This window comes from Lissotriton vulgaris, chromosome 3_1 (assembly GCF_964263255.1).
Source record: "Lissotriton vulgaris chromosome 3_1, aLisVul1.2, whole genome shotgun sequence".
Classification (NCBI taxonomy): Eukaryota; Metazoa; Chordata; class Amphibia; order Caudata; family Salamandridae; genus Lissotriton; species Lissotriton vulgaris.
Window position 1 is genome coordinate 1,418,092,858 of NC_141689.1, and position 15,189 is coordinate 1,418,108,046.

General features: G+C 40.2%; 1 protein-coding gene across 8 annotated transcripts in view; it reads left to right on the forward strand.

Moving 5' to 3' along the window:
- The window catches only part of PTPN13 (protein tyrosine phosphatase non-receptor type 13), a 981,974-nt gene that overhangs the window by 294,897 nt on the left and 671,888 nt on the right, over positions 1-15,189 (forward strand). For all 8 annotated transcript variants that reach the window (XM_086961883.1, XM_086961888.1, XM_086961886.1 and 5 more), the window contains exon 4: positions 13,754-13,819. In XM_086961883.1, coding sequence (XP_086818009.1) covers positions 13,754-13,819 — 66 coding nt within the window. The remainder of the gene's footprint in view (positions 1-13,753; positions 13,820-15,189) is intronic.

Sequence of the window (15,189 nt, forward strand, 5' to 3'; positions counted from 1 at the left end):
CAGCTTCCTCTATCCAAAAGCAATTCTGCTCCGCTTCGGGTAAGCAAGATCATTTTATGCTGTCGCTTATTCGAAGCGAAGCAAAGTGTGCTACAGCTTGGCGGGAGCGATGCTCCTGCCAAGCCATAGCAAAGTGCAATGTCCTGGGGGTGAGCAAGCCGAGACATTGCTGGAGCCTGCCCTGGGGGTGGCGGTTCCCAGGGGCATCTAGGGCTCCGGAAGGGGGGCCAAGAGGCCACCCTCCTTTTCCAAATATATTTTTTTATATTTGCCCCAGGGAGGTGATGGTCCCAGGGCCTGTGGGGGATCTGCGTGGCCCCCCTGCATTTTATTAAATTAAAACCCTGGAGAGGTGGCGGCCCCCGGGACTGCGGGGAGTCCTTGCAGCCCCACTAATAATTTACAATAAAGCCTTGGGTAGGTGGGGGTCCCTGGGGCCGGGGTTGTCCAAAAGGCTCTCCCCATTTAAAAGGAAATAAGCCCTGCAGAGGTGGAGGTCCCCGGGGCTTAATGAGCCTCAGGCGGGAGGGCTCGTGCGCTCCCTCTCCATTATTAAAACAATGCCCACCTGTTGACGAAAATCAAAGGAAGAGCAGGAGGAAGAGCGGGAGCCCGTGCTTTTTAAAACATTTTTTTTATTTAGGACAGATCTGCAGAACCCACCCCCCAAAAATAAGCTTTTTTCAGTGGGACCCTCCCCCAGAGGCCTAGGGGGTCATGGTGGCTTTTACATTTTGTGTGGTACTCAGTTCATTGGAGTCCCAAGATGGCTGCTAACACTTCCTGCTTGAAGTGTTGGAAGCCAATAACATTTCAGTAGGGTTTCAGTAGGCTGTTGGGCTCCCAGATATCTATATTTTTTTAACTTTTATATCTCTGAAACTCACAAAAAGCACAGTTTCTGGACCAACAGCCAGCTTTCTGCCAAATTTGGTGTAATTATGTTTGGCAGTTCGGGTTGTAGTTGGGTTCAAAAAATGAAAAATCCCCATAGATGGGAAAACGTGTTTTGGGCCCCCCTTTTTTTCTCTGCCCCTGCTTGACGGATCACCCCGAGACTTTCAACACAGCAGCTGAATCAAAAAGGGGAAGTCTTGTAAAGATTTTGTGAAGATTCGTCAACTGGCGCCAAAGTTAATGGAAAAACAAAGCACGCTTTTCCTATGGAAACTTTGGTCCTAAATATAACTACCTACTGGTGACTGCCAAAGGTTACAGGAACGTTCTAGTTAGGCTCATATTCCACTTGTACAAAACCATTGAATTTCAGCAGTTATAGTTATTGAGCGAAATCTTAATTATGCCCCAGCAATACACTGCTTATGACCCTCCATATTACATCACTCATGACAAGGTCAGTGACATCACTGTTGATATCATTGAGGACCTCTCACATAACATCACTGATGACATCATTCAGTGAGTGTGTCTTGTAAATGTTTCTGAGAGGCAAAGATATATTCTAAGCTTATGCATAAGCTAAATTTGCTATTCTTTTTGTACTACTAAATGAGTGATATTGTTTCTAAAATATATGTCAGCTCCAATATATGTCAGCTGAGTGGCACTGTGACTGTCTGTATCAGTGTGATAGTGAGTGTCTGAGTGGTTGTTTGGGTGTGTGAGGGGCTTTATGGGTGAATAGGTGGGCGTGTGAGTAGCTGTATGTGTGAGTGAGTGACTGTGTGAGTGGCTGTATGGTCGGATGAGTGTGTGTATGAGTGGCTGTATTGCTGATTGTGGTGGATGTGTGAGTGACTCTAGGATGGATGAGTGTGTGAGTGGCTGTATGGGTGACTTAGTGGTTTTGTGAATGGATCTATGAGTGAGTGTCTGTGTATAGGTGGACATATGGGCAAGTGAGTGGCTGTTTGAATGGCTTTTTGGGTAAGTGAGTGGGTGTGTGAGTGGCTATTTTGCACAGTACACATTTGTGTGAGTGGCTGTATAGATGAGTTAGAGGATGTGTGAGCGATTGTATTGATGTGTGAATGGGTATGTAAGTGGTTTTGTGGATGAGTGAATGGATGTGTGAATGGCTGTATCGGTGAATGAGTAGCTCTGTTGGCCGTATGGCTGATTGAGTGGCTGTATGAATGAGTGAGTTGTTGAGTGAGTGGCTTTGTGGGTATGTGAATGGGTAAGTGGGTTGTTTTATGGATGTGTGAGTGAGTCAGTGTGTGAGTGGCTGTATGGGTCTGGGAGTGTTTTAAGGGTGTGTGAGTAGCTGTTTGGATCTGTGTTTGGCTGTATGGGTGAGTGAGTGGTTGTGTGAGTAGCTGTATGAGTGAGTGAGTATGTATATCAGTAGTTGTAAAGCTGGCATTTGCAGGTGAATAGTTAAGTACATTCAAACTTGCTATACAGTGGCCAACACTCCCCATACCACTAGAGCCTACTGAACATGCAAAAAGGGTGCAACGTTAGCCTTTCTGGGTAACACTCCTTTAACAGATATCTGCACAGCTGCTACTAGACGAACACCTCATACCTTCACTTAGCACTCCTGCCTTGATGTTTTTTTAATGTCAACAGACTTTTGTTGGAACACTGTTTCAGATGTCTGCATAATCTGCTAATTAACCACTGCTTTAGACAGAGACTGGTTTATAGTCTCTGCATAGTATGTGTATCTACAACCACACCTCCTACAAATGGAAAATGTTTCCTAAACTGTAACCATCCGTTAATAGCTTATAGTGCTATAAGTTCACCTGCACTCACCCTCCTCCCCTGAAGTGGGCTATGTTTACCGATATGCTCCATGTATGTTTACTTTCTTTACTACACACACCACGCTGTCTTTAACACTGCACTCCACTTATACCACTCACTCTTTCTGTGGGAAAATAATCTGAGGTGGAGCAAGTCTGCTGTTGCATTGTGGAGAAAGGACAGAGTCACACCAGGTTTTGTGCTCGAACTTCTTTGAAGAAAAACAAGTTTCAAAGGTCCGGGCCCAACACTACATGACAGGAATTTTGCAGAGCATGTAAGTGCACATCACGAACAGATGATTACAGGGTAATATTTTCCATGTGCGTGTGTGTGTGTGTGTATATATATATATAGATATATAATGCTTTAAATACATTTTTTCCTCACAAAACCACCATTTTGAGGAGTTAATGTCACACCCTGTAAAGCTGCGTCTGTCTGTCTAGTGTAGCTGCTTTGTAGTGAAACAATGGGAATACCAGCTAAAAGCCCTCACTTTGAGGTGAAGCCAGATGTTTTTAATATCTGTAAAACGGTCCATGAGTGGGGTTTTTATCCACCCATATGGAGCTCCCCTCTGATAATACACATCCTTTTGGATGCTGCAAGCCACTCCCCTTGTGCAAATGAGGTTCAAACTAAAGACCAGAATTGTGCCCAAGAAATATAGCATCCAGCGTTGATGATTTGGAAATATGCCTTTATGTAGTAAGTCATTAACTTGTGCCGCAGGTAATAGGACGTGCAGACTCTGGTGTTTGATACTAAAATGTAATTATGGATTCAGAGATCACACCATCTCTTCCCTTAAGTTAAGCCTAATAGCCACCACATCTGTAGCTGGCAATTTTTTATTTTTTATTCTTAATTTCTACTTTCAAACGACTGCAGAAAAATAATACCAGGAAAAGATTTGACATAAGTGTAATAACTACAACAATGACAAAACAATCATTTGGCAGGGCCAACATATCTTGGTTGACTTGAGTACCTAAAGTGTCCACAGAATGGTACACATTTGCATTCCGTATCAAATTGTGAAGCATAACATGATTGTACACTCTTTCCCTGTAACTTAATGGTTTTCAGCGACACAGTGTAAAAATCTGCGATATTCCGTGCCCCTGGTAGTATGGCACTATTTAGCTGTTACCAAACGGCTACAGATGTTTGTGGCTAGACACTAAAATGCGTGGAAGAGGAGTGTATGTGTTAGAATTAAAACATTTTAAGTCGTGTTAGTTTTATAACAGATACCAGGTTCGTCAGGACTCACTTTATTTTGGGGCAATATAATATGAATTTTTATCACACCTTAGTGTATTACTTAAGAAAATAAATGCCCTGAGGGTCCATGGAATGGTTCAAGTTTGACAGCTAAAATCTTTCTTTCTCTTTCCGTTCTTTGCCATAGAATCTCCAGTAAATTTTCATTACTGCATCCAGTAATAATACATGTGTTTTTCATTCAGACTCAGAATTGAAAAATATATGTTTTTAAAGTTTCCTAACCTAACCGGCCCAGGCCTGTCCATACCCTTCAGCCAGGCTGCTATTTCTTGAGACTTCCAATTGCTCTCGCTTGTAAATGTTCATTTTTTTCGGTTTTCTCTAGAAGTAATGAGCTAAACTCCTTCTATATTATCACAGGCTTATGTATTTTTGATTTCACAATATTTCTTGCGCTGTCACTCATCGTGTAGTGAAAGCGCAGAGCGATTACATTACATGTCTTCTCTGATTTCTTATTTATTCATTTTCTTTTGAAGTCAAAGCATCCCCTGCGCCATGACGTAACAAGTTTGTTGGTGGCTTTAAGGTAGCAAATTGATTACAAAGACTTTTGCTTTGGTCATTTCCTGATTTCCTCTGGAGCCACATTTCCCGCCAACCCCAGCTTCCTTCTTACTATTTGCAAATCCATGTTTTTTCCACATCTGAGCTCGGTGTTCGCTTAATTGCCGGGGAACCAGCTTTATTTAGCATTAGATATTGAATCTGCAGACGGTTTTGTTCGTTCTATCACTCTTCAGTAATCATCATAATTGCTGCATCCCGGTCAATTCACCTGCGTTTGACAGGTGTCTCGCTGCTTCTCTATCTGTCTTTACTATTGTTCAATCGCCTGGCAAACAAAATGCCTGCATAAACATTCCAAAAGTCACTTCTGCAGTGGTACTTCACTTGCCAACTATGGGTCAATTTGGAAAGGCATTTATGAGTATGTGGAAGAATATTACAGGAGTACTCTTTACAATATACCTTTGTTACTTGACCGAAATATCTGACTTCCCATTAGTAAAAGTGCAAAGGGGAGGCAGTTCTTTTTCTTTGTACTGCTTGTTTATGAGCATTCCCTTTCTTGGGACAAACATTGGTGGCTCTCCCTCTCTCTGGTCTTCTCCCATACCCAAGCCCACCATTAAAATCTTAGGAGTCCCATGGACAGCGCCCTGGCCTTTGAAGAACAAGCTATATCGGTTGTTGGCCCATGTTTCGGGCTTGTGAGAAGTCTCAAACCAATCTTTGGCCTCTTTGATTCCAGCATTCGCCAAACCATTTTCAAGTAGTAATTCTGTCACAACTTGGCCACTGTAACATCCTGTACCTTGGCACTAAAAAGTCAGTCATCAGAAGACTTTGGCTTGCCCAGTATGCGGCTGCTTTTCTCCCTTCCAAAGTTTTGCCCTGTTTCTAGCCTTCTTCTCCAATTGCACTGGCCTCCAGTAATGAAGCAAATTAAATTTAAGACCCTGTGTACAGCCCACGAGAACCTGTTCTCCCAAAGAGCTCCTATTTTGTCTAATCTCTAGTCTTGTTACTAACCCACCCACCACCTAGGCTCAGCTGACCTTAACTCTGTCACTCTTCCCCCTGTCTGAAGGTGCCGAGCTGACCCTTGGTGCCCAGGCTCCCACCCTTTGGGACACACTTCCACTAGAAATATTGGAAACAATTTGTTACTCAGGAAATCTCTGAAGACATGGTTGTTCTCCACTTAATTCCCTCGCTCTTCCTTGAGAGGCAAAAAGCATCTGCTTTCTATTTCTGAGGCTCAGCACTGGGAAGCCCCCTTGTTGCGACAGCCACGCGCTCTATAAATCCCTTAAAATAACATAACATTCCCTGAATATTGTCATGTTAGATGTTTGGGTCCAGTTCACAAAGGCATGCATAAGTAATGCCTACTAAAGGATTTCTGTTGTACTATTACACGCCTTTGTCAATAGGCCTCTAGCTGCAACTGATTCCCTGACTACACTGCAACCTCATCACTGAAGTCTAGTTGTGGATCACTTTCAGAACATCGACAGTCAAAATATCGAGAGGACAAAATATTGAGGTAAAAATATCGACTGCAAGAATATCGACTTCCTATCTTCAAACAGGTAAGTACAAAAATATCGACTCCAAAATATCGAGTGTAAAAAATATAGACTGTCAAAATATCGAATTTTTTAAATGTCTTAAAAGTAAATTAAAAGTAATATAATAATAAATTAAATTAATTTAAACCTATTTAAAATACTTAAACGTAAAATTGAGAAATAATGTAACTAAAAAAAATATATATTTTAAATACATATATTATATATATATATATATATATAAACATATTATTTACAAAACATATACAACGACTCCAGTGAGTGCATTAGTAGGGAAAGCATTGGATAGCGTAGGGGTAAAAATTACTATTCCCACTCCAGCGAGTGCAACAGTAGGGAAAGCGTTGGATAGCGTAGGGGTAAAAATTACTATTCCCACTCCAGAAAGTGCAACTGTAGGGAAAGCGTTGGATAGCATAGGAGTAAAAATGACTATTCCCACTCCAGAGAGTGCAACAGTAGGTAAAGTGTTGGATAGCGTAGGTGTAAAAATTACTATTCACACTCCAGGGAGTGCAACAGTAGGGAAAGCGTTGGATAGCGTTGGGGTAAAAATTACTATTCCTTCCCCGAAGAGTGCAACAGTAGGGAAAGCGTTGGATAGCGTAGGGATAAAAATGTACTATTCCCACTACAGTGAGTGCAACAGTAGGGAAAGCGTTGGATAGCGTAGGGGTTAAAATTACTATTCCAACTACAGTGAGTACAACAGTAGGGAAAGCGTTGGATAGCGTAGGGGTAAAAATTACTATTCCAACTCCAGAGAGTGCAACAGTTGGGAAAACGTTAGATAGCGTAGGGGTAAAAATTACTATTACCACTCCAGAGAGTGCAACAATAGGGAAAGCGTTGGATAGCGGAGGGGTAAAAATTACTATTCCCACTCCAGTGAGTGCAACTGTAGGGAAAGCGTTGGATAGCGTAGGGGTTTAAATTACTATTCCAACTCCAGTGAGTGTAACAGTAGGGTAAGAGTTGGATAGCGTAGGGATAAAAGTTACTATTCCAACTCCAGAGTGTGCAACAGTAGGGAAAACATTGGATAGCGTAGGGGTAAAAATTACTATTCCCTCTCCAGAGAGTGGAACAGTAGGGAAAGCGTTGGATAGCGTAGGGGTAAAAATTACTATTCCCACTCCAGTGAGTGCAACAGTAGGGAAAGCGTTGGATAGCGTAGGGGTAAAATTACTATTCCAACTCAGTGAGTGCAATAGTAGGGCAAGTAAATACTTCTTATTTAAATATAAATAATATAAATAGTAACACCAATTACAAATTAATTAAAATATTTTACAATTGTGTTAAATATATTAAATAATCAATTTAAAATACATATAACAATTATTTAATAATAGAAATTACCTACTAATACTAATTATTTACCTATTAATAATAAAATGATTAACAATTTTAAAGTATTTTGAAAAATTAACTCATCAAATTTTTTATTCCAAAATGTAATTACTTACAATTAAATTACTTCACAGGCTATTCCCCTAAAAACACACAACTCACTACAGAAATTAATTTAATAAAAGTAACATAATTATCAATTAATCAATTACAATAAATTACAAAATATATTTTAATTAATTGAAAATTAATAATTAATTTACAATTAATTCTAAATAAATACCAATAATTAAAATAACATATTTAAATAATTATAATGAAATTACTTCCCACCCTATTCCCCTATAAACCCACAATCCGCTACAGAAAATAAATTACTAAAACATATTTATCAATTAATCAATTAATTTTATTTACCAATTATATTTTATTTAATTGCCAATCAATTATCAATTAAGTCTAAATAAATACCCACAAATTAAATTACATATTTAATTAATTATAATAAAATTACTTCCCACCCTATTACCCTATAAACCCACAACACACTACAGAAACAAAATTAATACCACTAACATATTTATCAATTAATCAATGAAAATTAATTACCAATTATATTTTAATTAATTGCCAATTTTTAAGTATTTAACAAATAATTCTAAATAAATACCAATAACTAAAATAACATATTTAATTTATTATAATTAAATTACTTCCCACCCTAGTCCCCTATAAACCGACATCCCGCTACAAAAAATAAATTACTAAAAATAAAATATTTATCAATGAATCAATTAAAATTAATTAGCAATTATATTTTAATATTTACCAATTAATAATTTAACAATTAATTCTAAATGAATACCATTAAATAAAATAACATATTTAATTAATTATAATTAAATTACATCCCACCCTATTCCCCTATAAACCCACAACAGAATTATATTACACTAAAATTAAATATTAATATTAACTTACCTTAAATTCGATATTTTTGTTGTCTATATTCTGTCTAGTCGATAGTATGTCCATTCTATATTTTTGATTCGATATTATTGCTATTCTAGTCGATATTAACTTTTTTCTAGTCAATATTTTTGTAGTGTATATTATGTCTAGTCGATATTATGTCTATTCTATATTTTTAACTCAATATTATGTCTAGTCGAAATTAAAAACTCGATATTTTGACTAGTTACCCTAGTGGTAACCCGGAAGTGCTATTGCAAAATAAAGGCAGCCTCCAGACTCGAACATGGAGTATTCATAAACGTTGTTCTCTTTCTTAGACTTTTAAAATACGAAAGTCAGAAAGGGGGGGGGGTGTCAGATTAAAATATATAGTAGAAGTTTGCTGGTAGGCTACCTTTAAACTGGGTGTCAAAAGTAGGAAGTTTATGATTGCTGTGTACTGCATACTAGGAAAAAAACATGTTTTTTTCTTTTCGTTGAAGAGATTTAGAAGCAGGATTAGAAATTGTATTTGGGAGCGGCAGAGTTGAGGCATTGTTTTCCTTATAATTGGATGCGGTTGGAATTAAATTACGATGAGTATTCTTATTTATCTGTGTGTTTCTTTATTTCTTACCACAACATGCATTCCTTAGGATTCTGTGATGCTCCTTTTTGCTATCCTCTGCTATTTAATGTTGTGTTTTATTAGCAACGCCGTCCTATCGTTATCCTATTTTGCGGTGCAGGCCTTTAGCATTTTTTATGTCTCGGGGAGCTGCAATACTTATTTAAAGATGCTTCCTTCTTTACGTGGCTCTTTCATATATTTACAGGTCACAAAAATATTTTTTTATCGCACAATGTCTCACTTTGACATTTTATGTTGTATGGTCTTGATTAGGCCCATATAATAAGCTCCCCAAACAGAACCTGATGGAGCTCTTTGGCCTAGCATATGCTCACCTTCAGTTGTATTTTGTCTTATCCTGCCGGCAGAGTGACGCCATTAGGTTATACTGGGTCCCAGTCGGTAACTGTATTTTATGCTAATTGTGCACTTTCTTCGTGTATTATAACATTACATTGTTTCTTTTTTTCCTTTTTTGTTTGCTTTCTCTCTTCCCTGTATTATCCATTGGTGTTTATAAAATCTGTAACATTTTTATATTAAAGCTGAGAAATCGGCATAAATATGTCGTTTAAGTGATTGATGTCACATTGTGGAATCTTTTCCACACTGTGCTTCGTTCATTTCTATGAACAACTATTCAGCAGTTTGCGTCAAAATTTCCTCTGGCTATTAACTATTTAAACCTTGTCCAATGGTCATGTCCGGTTAAGGTAAATCGATACACCCAACAGCCCTGCCCTTGTTATACCGACCTCTTTTTGTGTTTCTAGGTCTCTCCGAAACCCTCCTTACTTTCAAAGCACTGGTTGCTACCAAAGCAATATCTCAGCCCCACACTTTGCTGGACTCACCAGATTTGGAGAGCACTTGCTGCTTCTTGAAACCCAATTAATCAAAAAGACAAATAGCTAGATATTCAGCCTCCCGGCCATCAAAACAGTAGCGGCCGGCACAAAATGGAGGTGGCGGGGTGGGGGCGAGGGGGGGGGGGTAAGGAGATTATCATTTTTTTTAAACTTACCTTGCTGCCGTGTCTCTGTCATCGCTCATCTGAGCAGGAAGTAAGCAGCCAGACTCCCCTGACCAATCACAACGCTGCATTGCGATTGGTAACAGCCAGGCTCCCCTGACCAATAACAATGCTACAATGCAGCATTGTGATTGGTCTGAGCGCTGTGGTTAGGTGCTCAGCCAGGGACTGGGGGCCTGGGCATGTTCTCCATCTAGGCTGGAAAGCAGCCTGCATGGAGAACATGCGAAGTGCGCAATGACTGTTTGGTCGGCCCGAGATGACCGGCCAAACAGTCATTGCACACTTAGGAGGGAGCTATCACTCCTCCTCTGCCCTGCAAGCAGAGCAGCCCTGCCCTGTAACACAAAGATGCCGCAGAGGGACAAAATAAAAAGATAATAACATTTCTTTATCTTTTTTTTTCTCCTTTCTTGCACTGCTTCAAAGCAGTGGGGCGATGCTCTTCTGCCTCAGCAGAGGAGCCGCCACTGCATCAGGATAGTATCTTCGTATGATAGCTTTAAGAAAGAGTTAAAAGGTCTTCTGTTCCCTGGCTGCATCACACCCTGAGGGAGTTGTGCCCTTGCAAACTACCTCCAATTTATCAATTTGTATGACTCCATATTTGTCTGTCATATTTATACATTGTTAAATATCGCTATTTTTTATTCTGGTTCTGATGTTATACATGATCTAGTTATTAACCTGTAGTATACATAGGACCTTTTTGTTTAATCACAAACTATCTTAGCGATGCACTGAATTCAAACTTGTGATGATACTGCTTGAAATTTCCTTTGTTAGGCCAAAAAATCTGCCATCCTCTTAGGGGTTTGGCTTGGTTCCTCTGTTCTTATCCTATAGCAGTAACGCATTAAACTCTTGAAATCAAAAACGACCAGTTTTAGGGCTTATCTGAGGATTAAGCGGGTGTTCAGTCATGGGCCACTTGCACTAGTAAACCTGGCAGTGCCCCAGGCTTAGATAGGTTCATATTTTCTACAGGCCATGCTCTCTGTTGTAATTTTAAATTGATTCTGGCTTAGTATATTTACAGCAAAAATAATTGTTTTACTTGAAGCTTAATTCTAATCTTGTGCTGGATTTGTCCGCTCGACTACCTAAAAATGTACCACAAGGTTTTGAGCCTTTCATATACTTTTAGTGCCAACATTTGTCCCTTCTCAGTTAATTATGTTCTTCGGTTTTGTGTTATGTGGATGCGTTTTAGTAGGAAGAGTCTTGGTATATGAAAGTTTCTGACAGAACTACAAAATTAACCTCATGTTTATTTCTTGCCTTTGTATTAAATTGCGATGAATTTACGTTTGATTACAATTATTTTCTTGTGCTAACCTATGAAAAATCATATACACACAAATACGTTTGCGAGTACCAAGAAATCCTCTGCTGAATGTAATCTTAATTTGCCTTATGCTCTGTGGGTTACTGCAGAACCAGTGGAGCCTGGATCACAAACCTCAGGAATGTGTTCATCAGATGGTGTGTTGCAAGGGATCGAGGGTCTAAAAAAGACCTACTAAGACAGCTTGATATTTTGTGCACCCCCACATGGTATTGTTGACCAGTGAGAACCATGCTTGGCCTGTGCACTATATAGTAAAATATTGACTTCTACTCTTTATTATATTGTCTAGTCCATCTGTGTTGAAAGTAGATCCTGGAGAGCCGGTATTCATACCAGAATTCGGGGTTTCAACCTAAAATACATTTAAATACAATTTATCTCATTGAAATACATTTACCTAGACAGTCGTTAATTTGAGAATCTGGCACAGATTAGGTCATTCTCGCCCAGGATCAAATCAAAATTTCTGACTTTATTATGTTTCTCCCCCAAATATCCCCTGTTGTAACACCTTACAAATAGCAGTTATAAAGACTGAGATATTTTGTAATAGATAATGTAGTTTATGTTGTATGGCCAGTGATGATATGCAAAGTCCTTCAAAGTGACCTACATTGAACGGCGTTGTGGAGTGGTGTGGCTCACTGGTTAGAGGCGGCAGACCCGGAAGCAGAGGTTTGCCCGGGACCAGGGTTCGATTCCCGACGTGGCAGGGTCTTGGGCCATGGTCAGCGGACTCGACAATTCTCGCCTCGGTGCCTACTCCAACCATGGGTCCCACTCATCAACTCTGGGCAATAGCTTGCTTAATCTCTACTAACGGCCCCATCAGCGCTGGGGATGCTTGTCTTCACCTTGGAGATGCCCAGGAGGGACCATCTCACAGGGAAAGCCAGGATGGGTTCCCCAGCGGTATACAGCGCCGGGACGCCCCTTTGCTGGGGCAGCTGTGCGCTTTACAAGTATACGACATTTAACATTTAACATTTGATTTATAGGCAGGTGAGTGGCCGATTGCTGGGAGGAAATTCTTGTCCGGATAAGGTGTACTGCAGCATGTTAAGAACTGCTCAAGTAATGCCAGATTTCTACTGGTGCATTTCAATATCCTACTTCACTGGCTCATCACCTTGAAAATCACTCTTAACATTGATCGAAGAAGTGCAACACGTGCCCCAAATGCCGCATCCCAGAATCACCATCACACCACTTGACACGGTTGTGCCCCGGCTAGACACATACTGGTAGAGGGTGACAGATAAGAGTCCCAAAGTCCACAAGCCTGTATGCTGAGCTGCCCCAAAGGCATGCTTGTACCTTCTTCAGGATTAAGACTAGGATGTGGAAAGGGGCTACTCATGTCACACTACTAGTGCAGAAAAGGAGAATGCAGATAAAATTCCCAAATTTCCCAAATAGACAACTACATTTGAGACAATAAGGACATGGCAACAGCTGATCAAATGTATCTCAGTCTAACACGAAATTATGAGAACTTGATGAACGGCCTAGTTGGCGGTTAGATTTACACGCAAGAGTGGCCACTAAATTTGACTACTCCTTTTGGCAGTTGCTGGCTAACACCATCACATCCATTGTCGCCGGTGCCCACGTAGACCTAGATCCATGCGTCTAGTACGTTGACTATGAATGTATAAACTCGTTTTGTACATTTTATTGTGCCATTTAAATCCCCTCATCTTCCTTCTAAGACCAACAATGCTACATGTCGACGTGTGTAACCACCTGCTTTGCCTGTTGGTATAGAGTCCTCTTCCATGCCAGCCCTGTTAGGCAGGATTTTTTTTAATGTTTTTCATATCTCAGAGTTGATAAAGATAATTTAAACAATAGTTTGTGTATTATGAATTTTTGTGATTAATGCTATTCTGTTCACCATTAAAATAAAGGAATGTTGAATGTATATTGACGTGGGTATTTACTGCCTGGGCTCTAGATTTAGGGCTTTCCTCGTTGACATCTTGTTTAAGGCTTTTACATGGCACATCTGCTTTCTGTCGGCACTCGTTTGCCAGGAGGGCTAGGAGAATGAAAGGCCTACCACGCACAGTTTGTCAACATTTTGAGGACAGAGATCATAAAAGTCCATCCACCCTCAGTCAGCTTACCAGGAGGAAGACTTGGCATCAAGAGACCCGTTGAGTTTTCATCTCACCATTGATGCCTCTGGCAACTCCACATGGGTTAAAAATGGATAATCGGCTGCTGTCCGGCCTCTGTTTGTTTGCAAAGAGCTTGCTGATATGTGTTTGAACCAACTGAGCTTTCTGATTTTTTTGTTGTTGATTTTTTTTGTTTTGCAGATTCACATCTACTCTCTTGGTATGACACTGTATTGGGGAGCAGACTATGAAGTTCCACAAAGTCAGGTATACTTCACCTCTTACATTATCACATGCTGGTCAATGATTTGCTATATACAATTTAAGTTTAGTCAAGTATATTTAAATCATTTACAAAACACGTCCCTCGCAGTTTCTTGTCTGATGTCAAAGAATGTGGTCATATGTATTTAGTATTTAATAGTTATTGAGTTAACAAGTTCTTTTCGGTATCACTCTGTACCGCCTATTGTTTACTTTGGAGAGACTTTTCTGACTCATTCTAATATATAATTCTGCGGCTAACAGCAGGTTGTGTAAATCTTTGTTCTTGTTGGTGTCTCTGTATGTACAGGGTTCGGCTCCCGGCATCGACCATGTGTCCCAAAAGTGAGCTCCATCTCTCTTAAGCAAGATCACAGGGACTTCAGTAGACCAGCCATGCAGGCCACATAATGAGAGCTCTTGAGTGCTCAAAACCCAGTCCAGGGTAGGCAAATGCTAGGGCAAACCCGTCAGATGCCTGTCAGGACTCCTCCTCGAAACATGATATCTTTGTACTCCCGGAGTTATAAGCGGTTAGAAAAATTAATAGTCTTCAGGTATCCATCATCTAGTTTCCCCTAAAGATGTGGGCCTATAGTTCAATATGTCAGGCAGAAAATGCATATGAGAGACGACTATAGACATGACCGAGAATGTGGGAGGAGACCATTTTCTGCTGTAGTATCATTTGAACAGTGCACCTCTATAGGAATGTGCCCTTTTCGACATGGTCACCCCCACTTTCTTGCCTGTTATATGCTGTGATTTCCACTGGAGGTCCACTGGGTTCCTGATAACCAGGTCCCCAGTGCCAATTCTATTCCCCAAAATTGTGCAATTATACCTCAATTGGCAATACCTTTAGCACCCTTTGTAAGTCCCTGGTAAATGGTATTGTGGTACCTAGGGGCTAAGGCACTAAAGAGATCCTTAAGGGATGCAGCATGAATTGTGCCACCCTAAGGGACCCCTCACCAAGCTCATGCAAACTGCACTGTAGGCTGCATGTCTTGGTGCAGACAAAAGTGAAAACATGACACATATCCCTGTGTGTCATGCCACCAAACACTGCATGTAATATTTCTAAGCCACGCCTACAGCCGGCCTTACAGCCCTAAGACAGGGTGCTTTATATTACATGTTTGACCATAGCTGCATGAGCAGGCATGCCTCTGTGCTGGTCAGTTCCATTGCTATCAGTACAAGTGGTCACCCAGCTACATTAGGGCCTTACTAAAAGGAGGGATGTTTGGTATCAAACATCTCGTATTAATAAACCCACACTGATGCCAGTTTGGGATTTAGTAATACATGTACACAGAGGGCACCTTAGAGGTGTCTCTGAAAACCTACCTTGAAAAAATGCTTTTGTC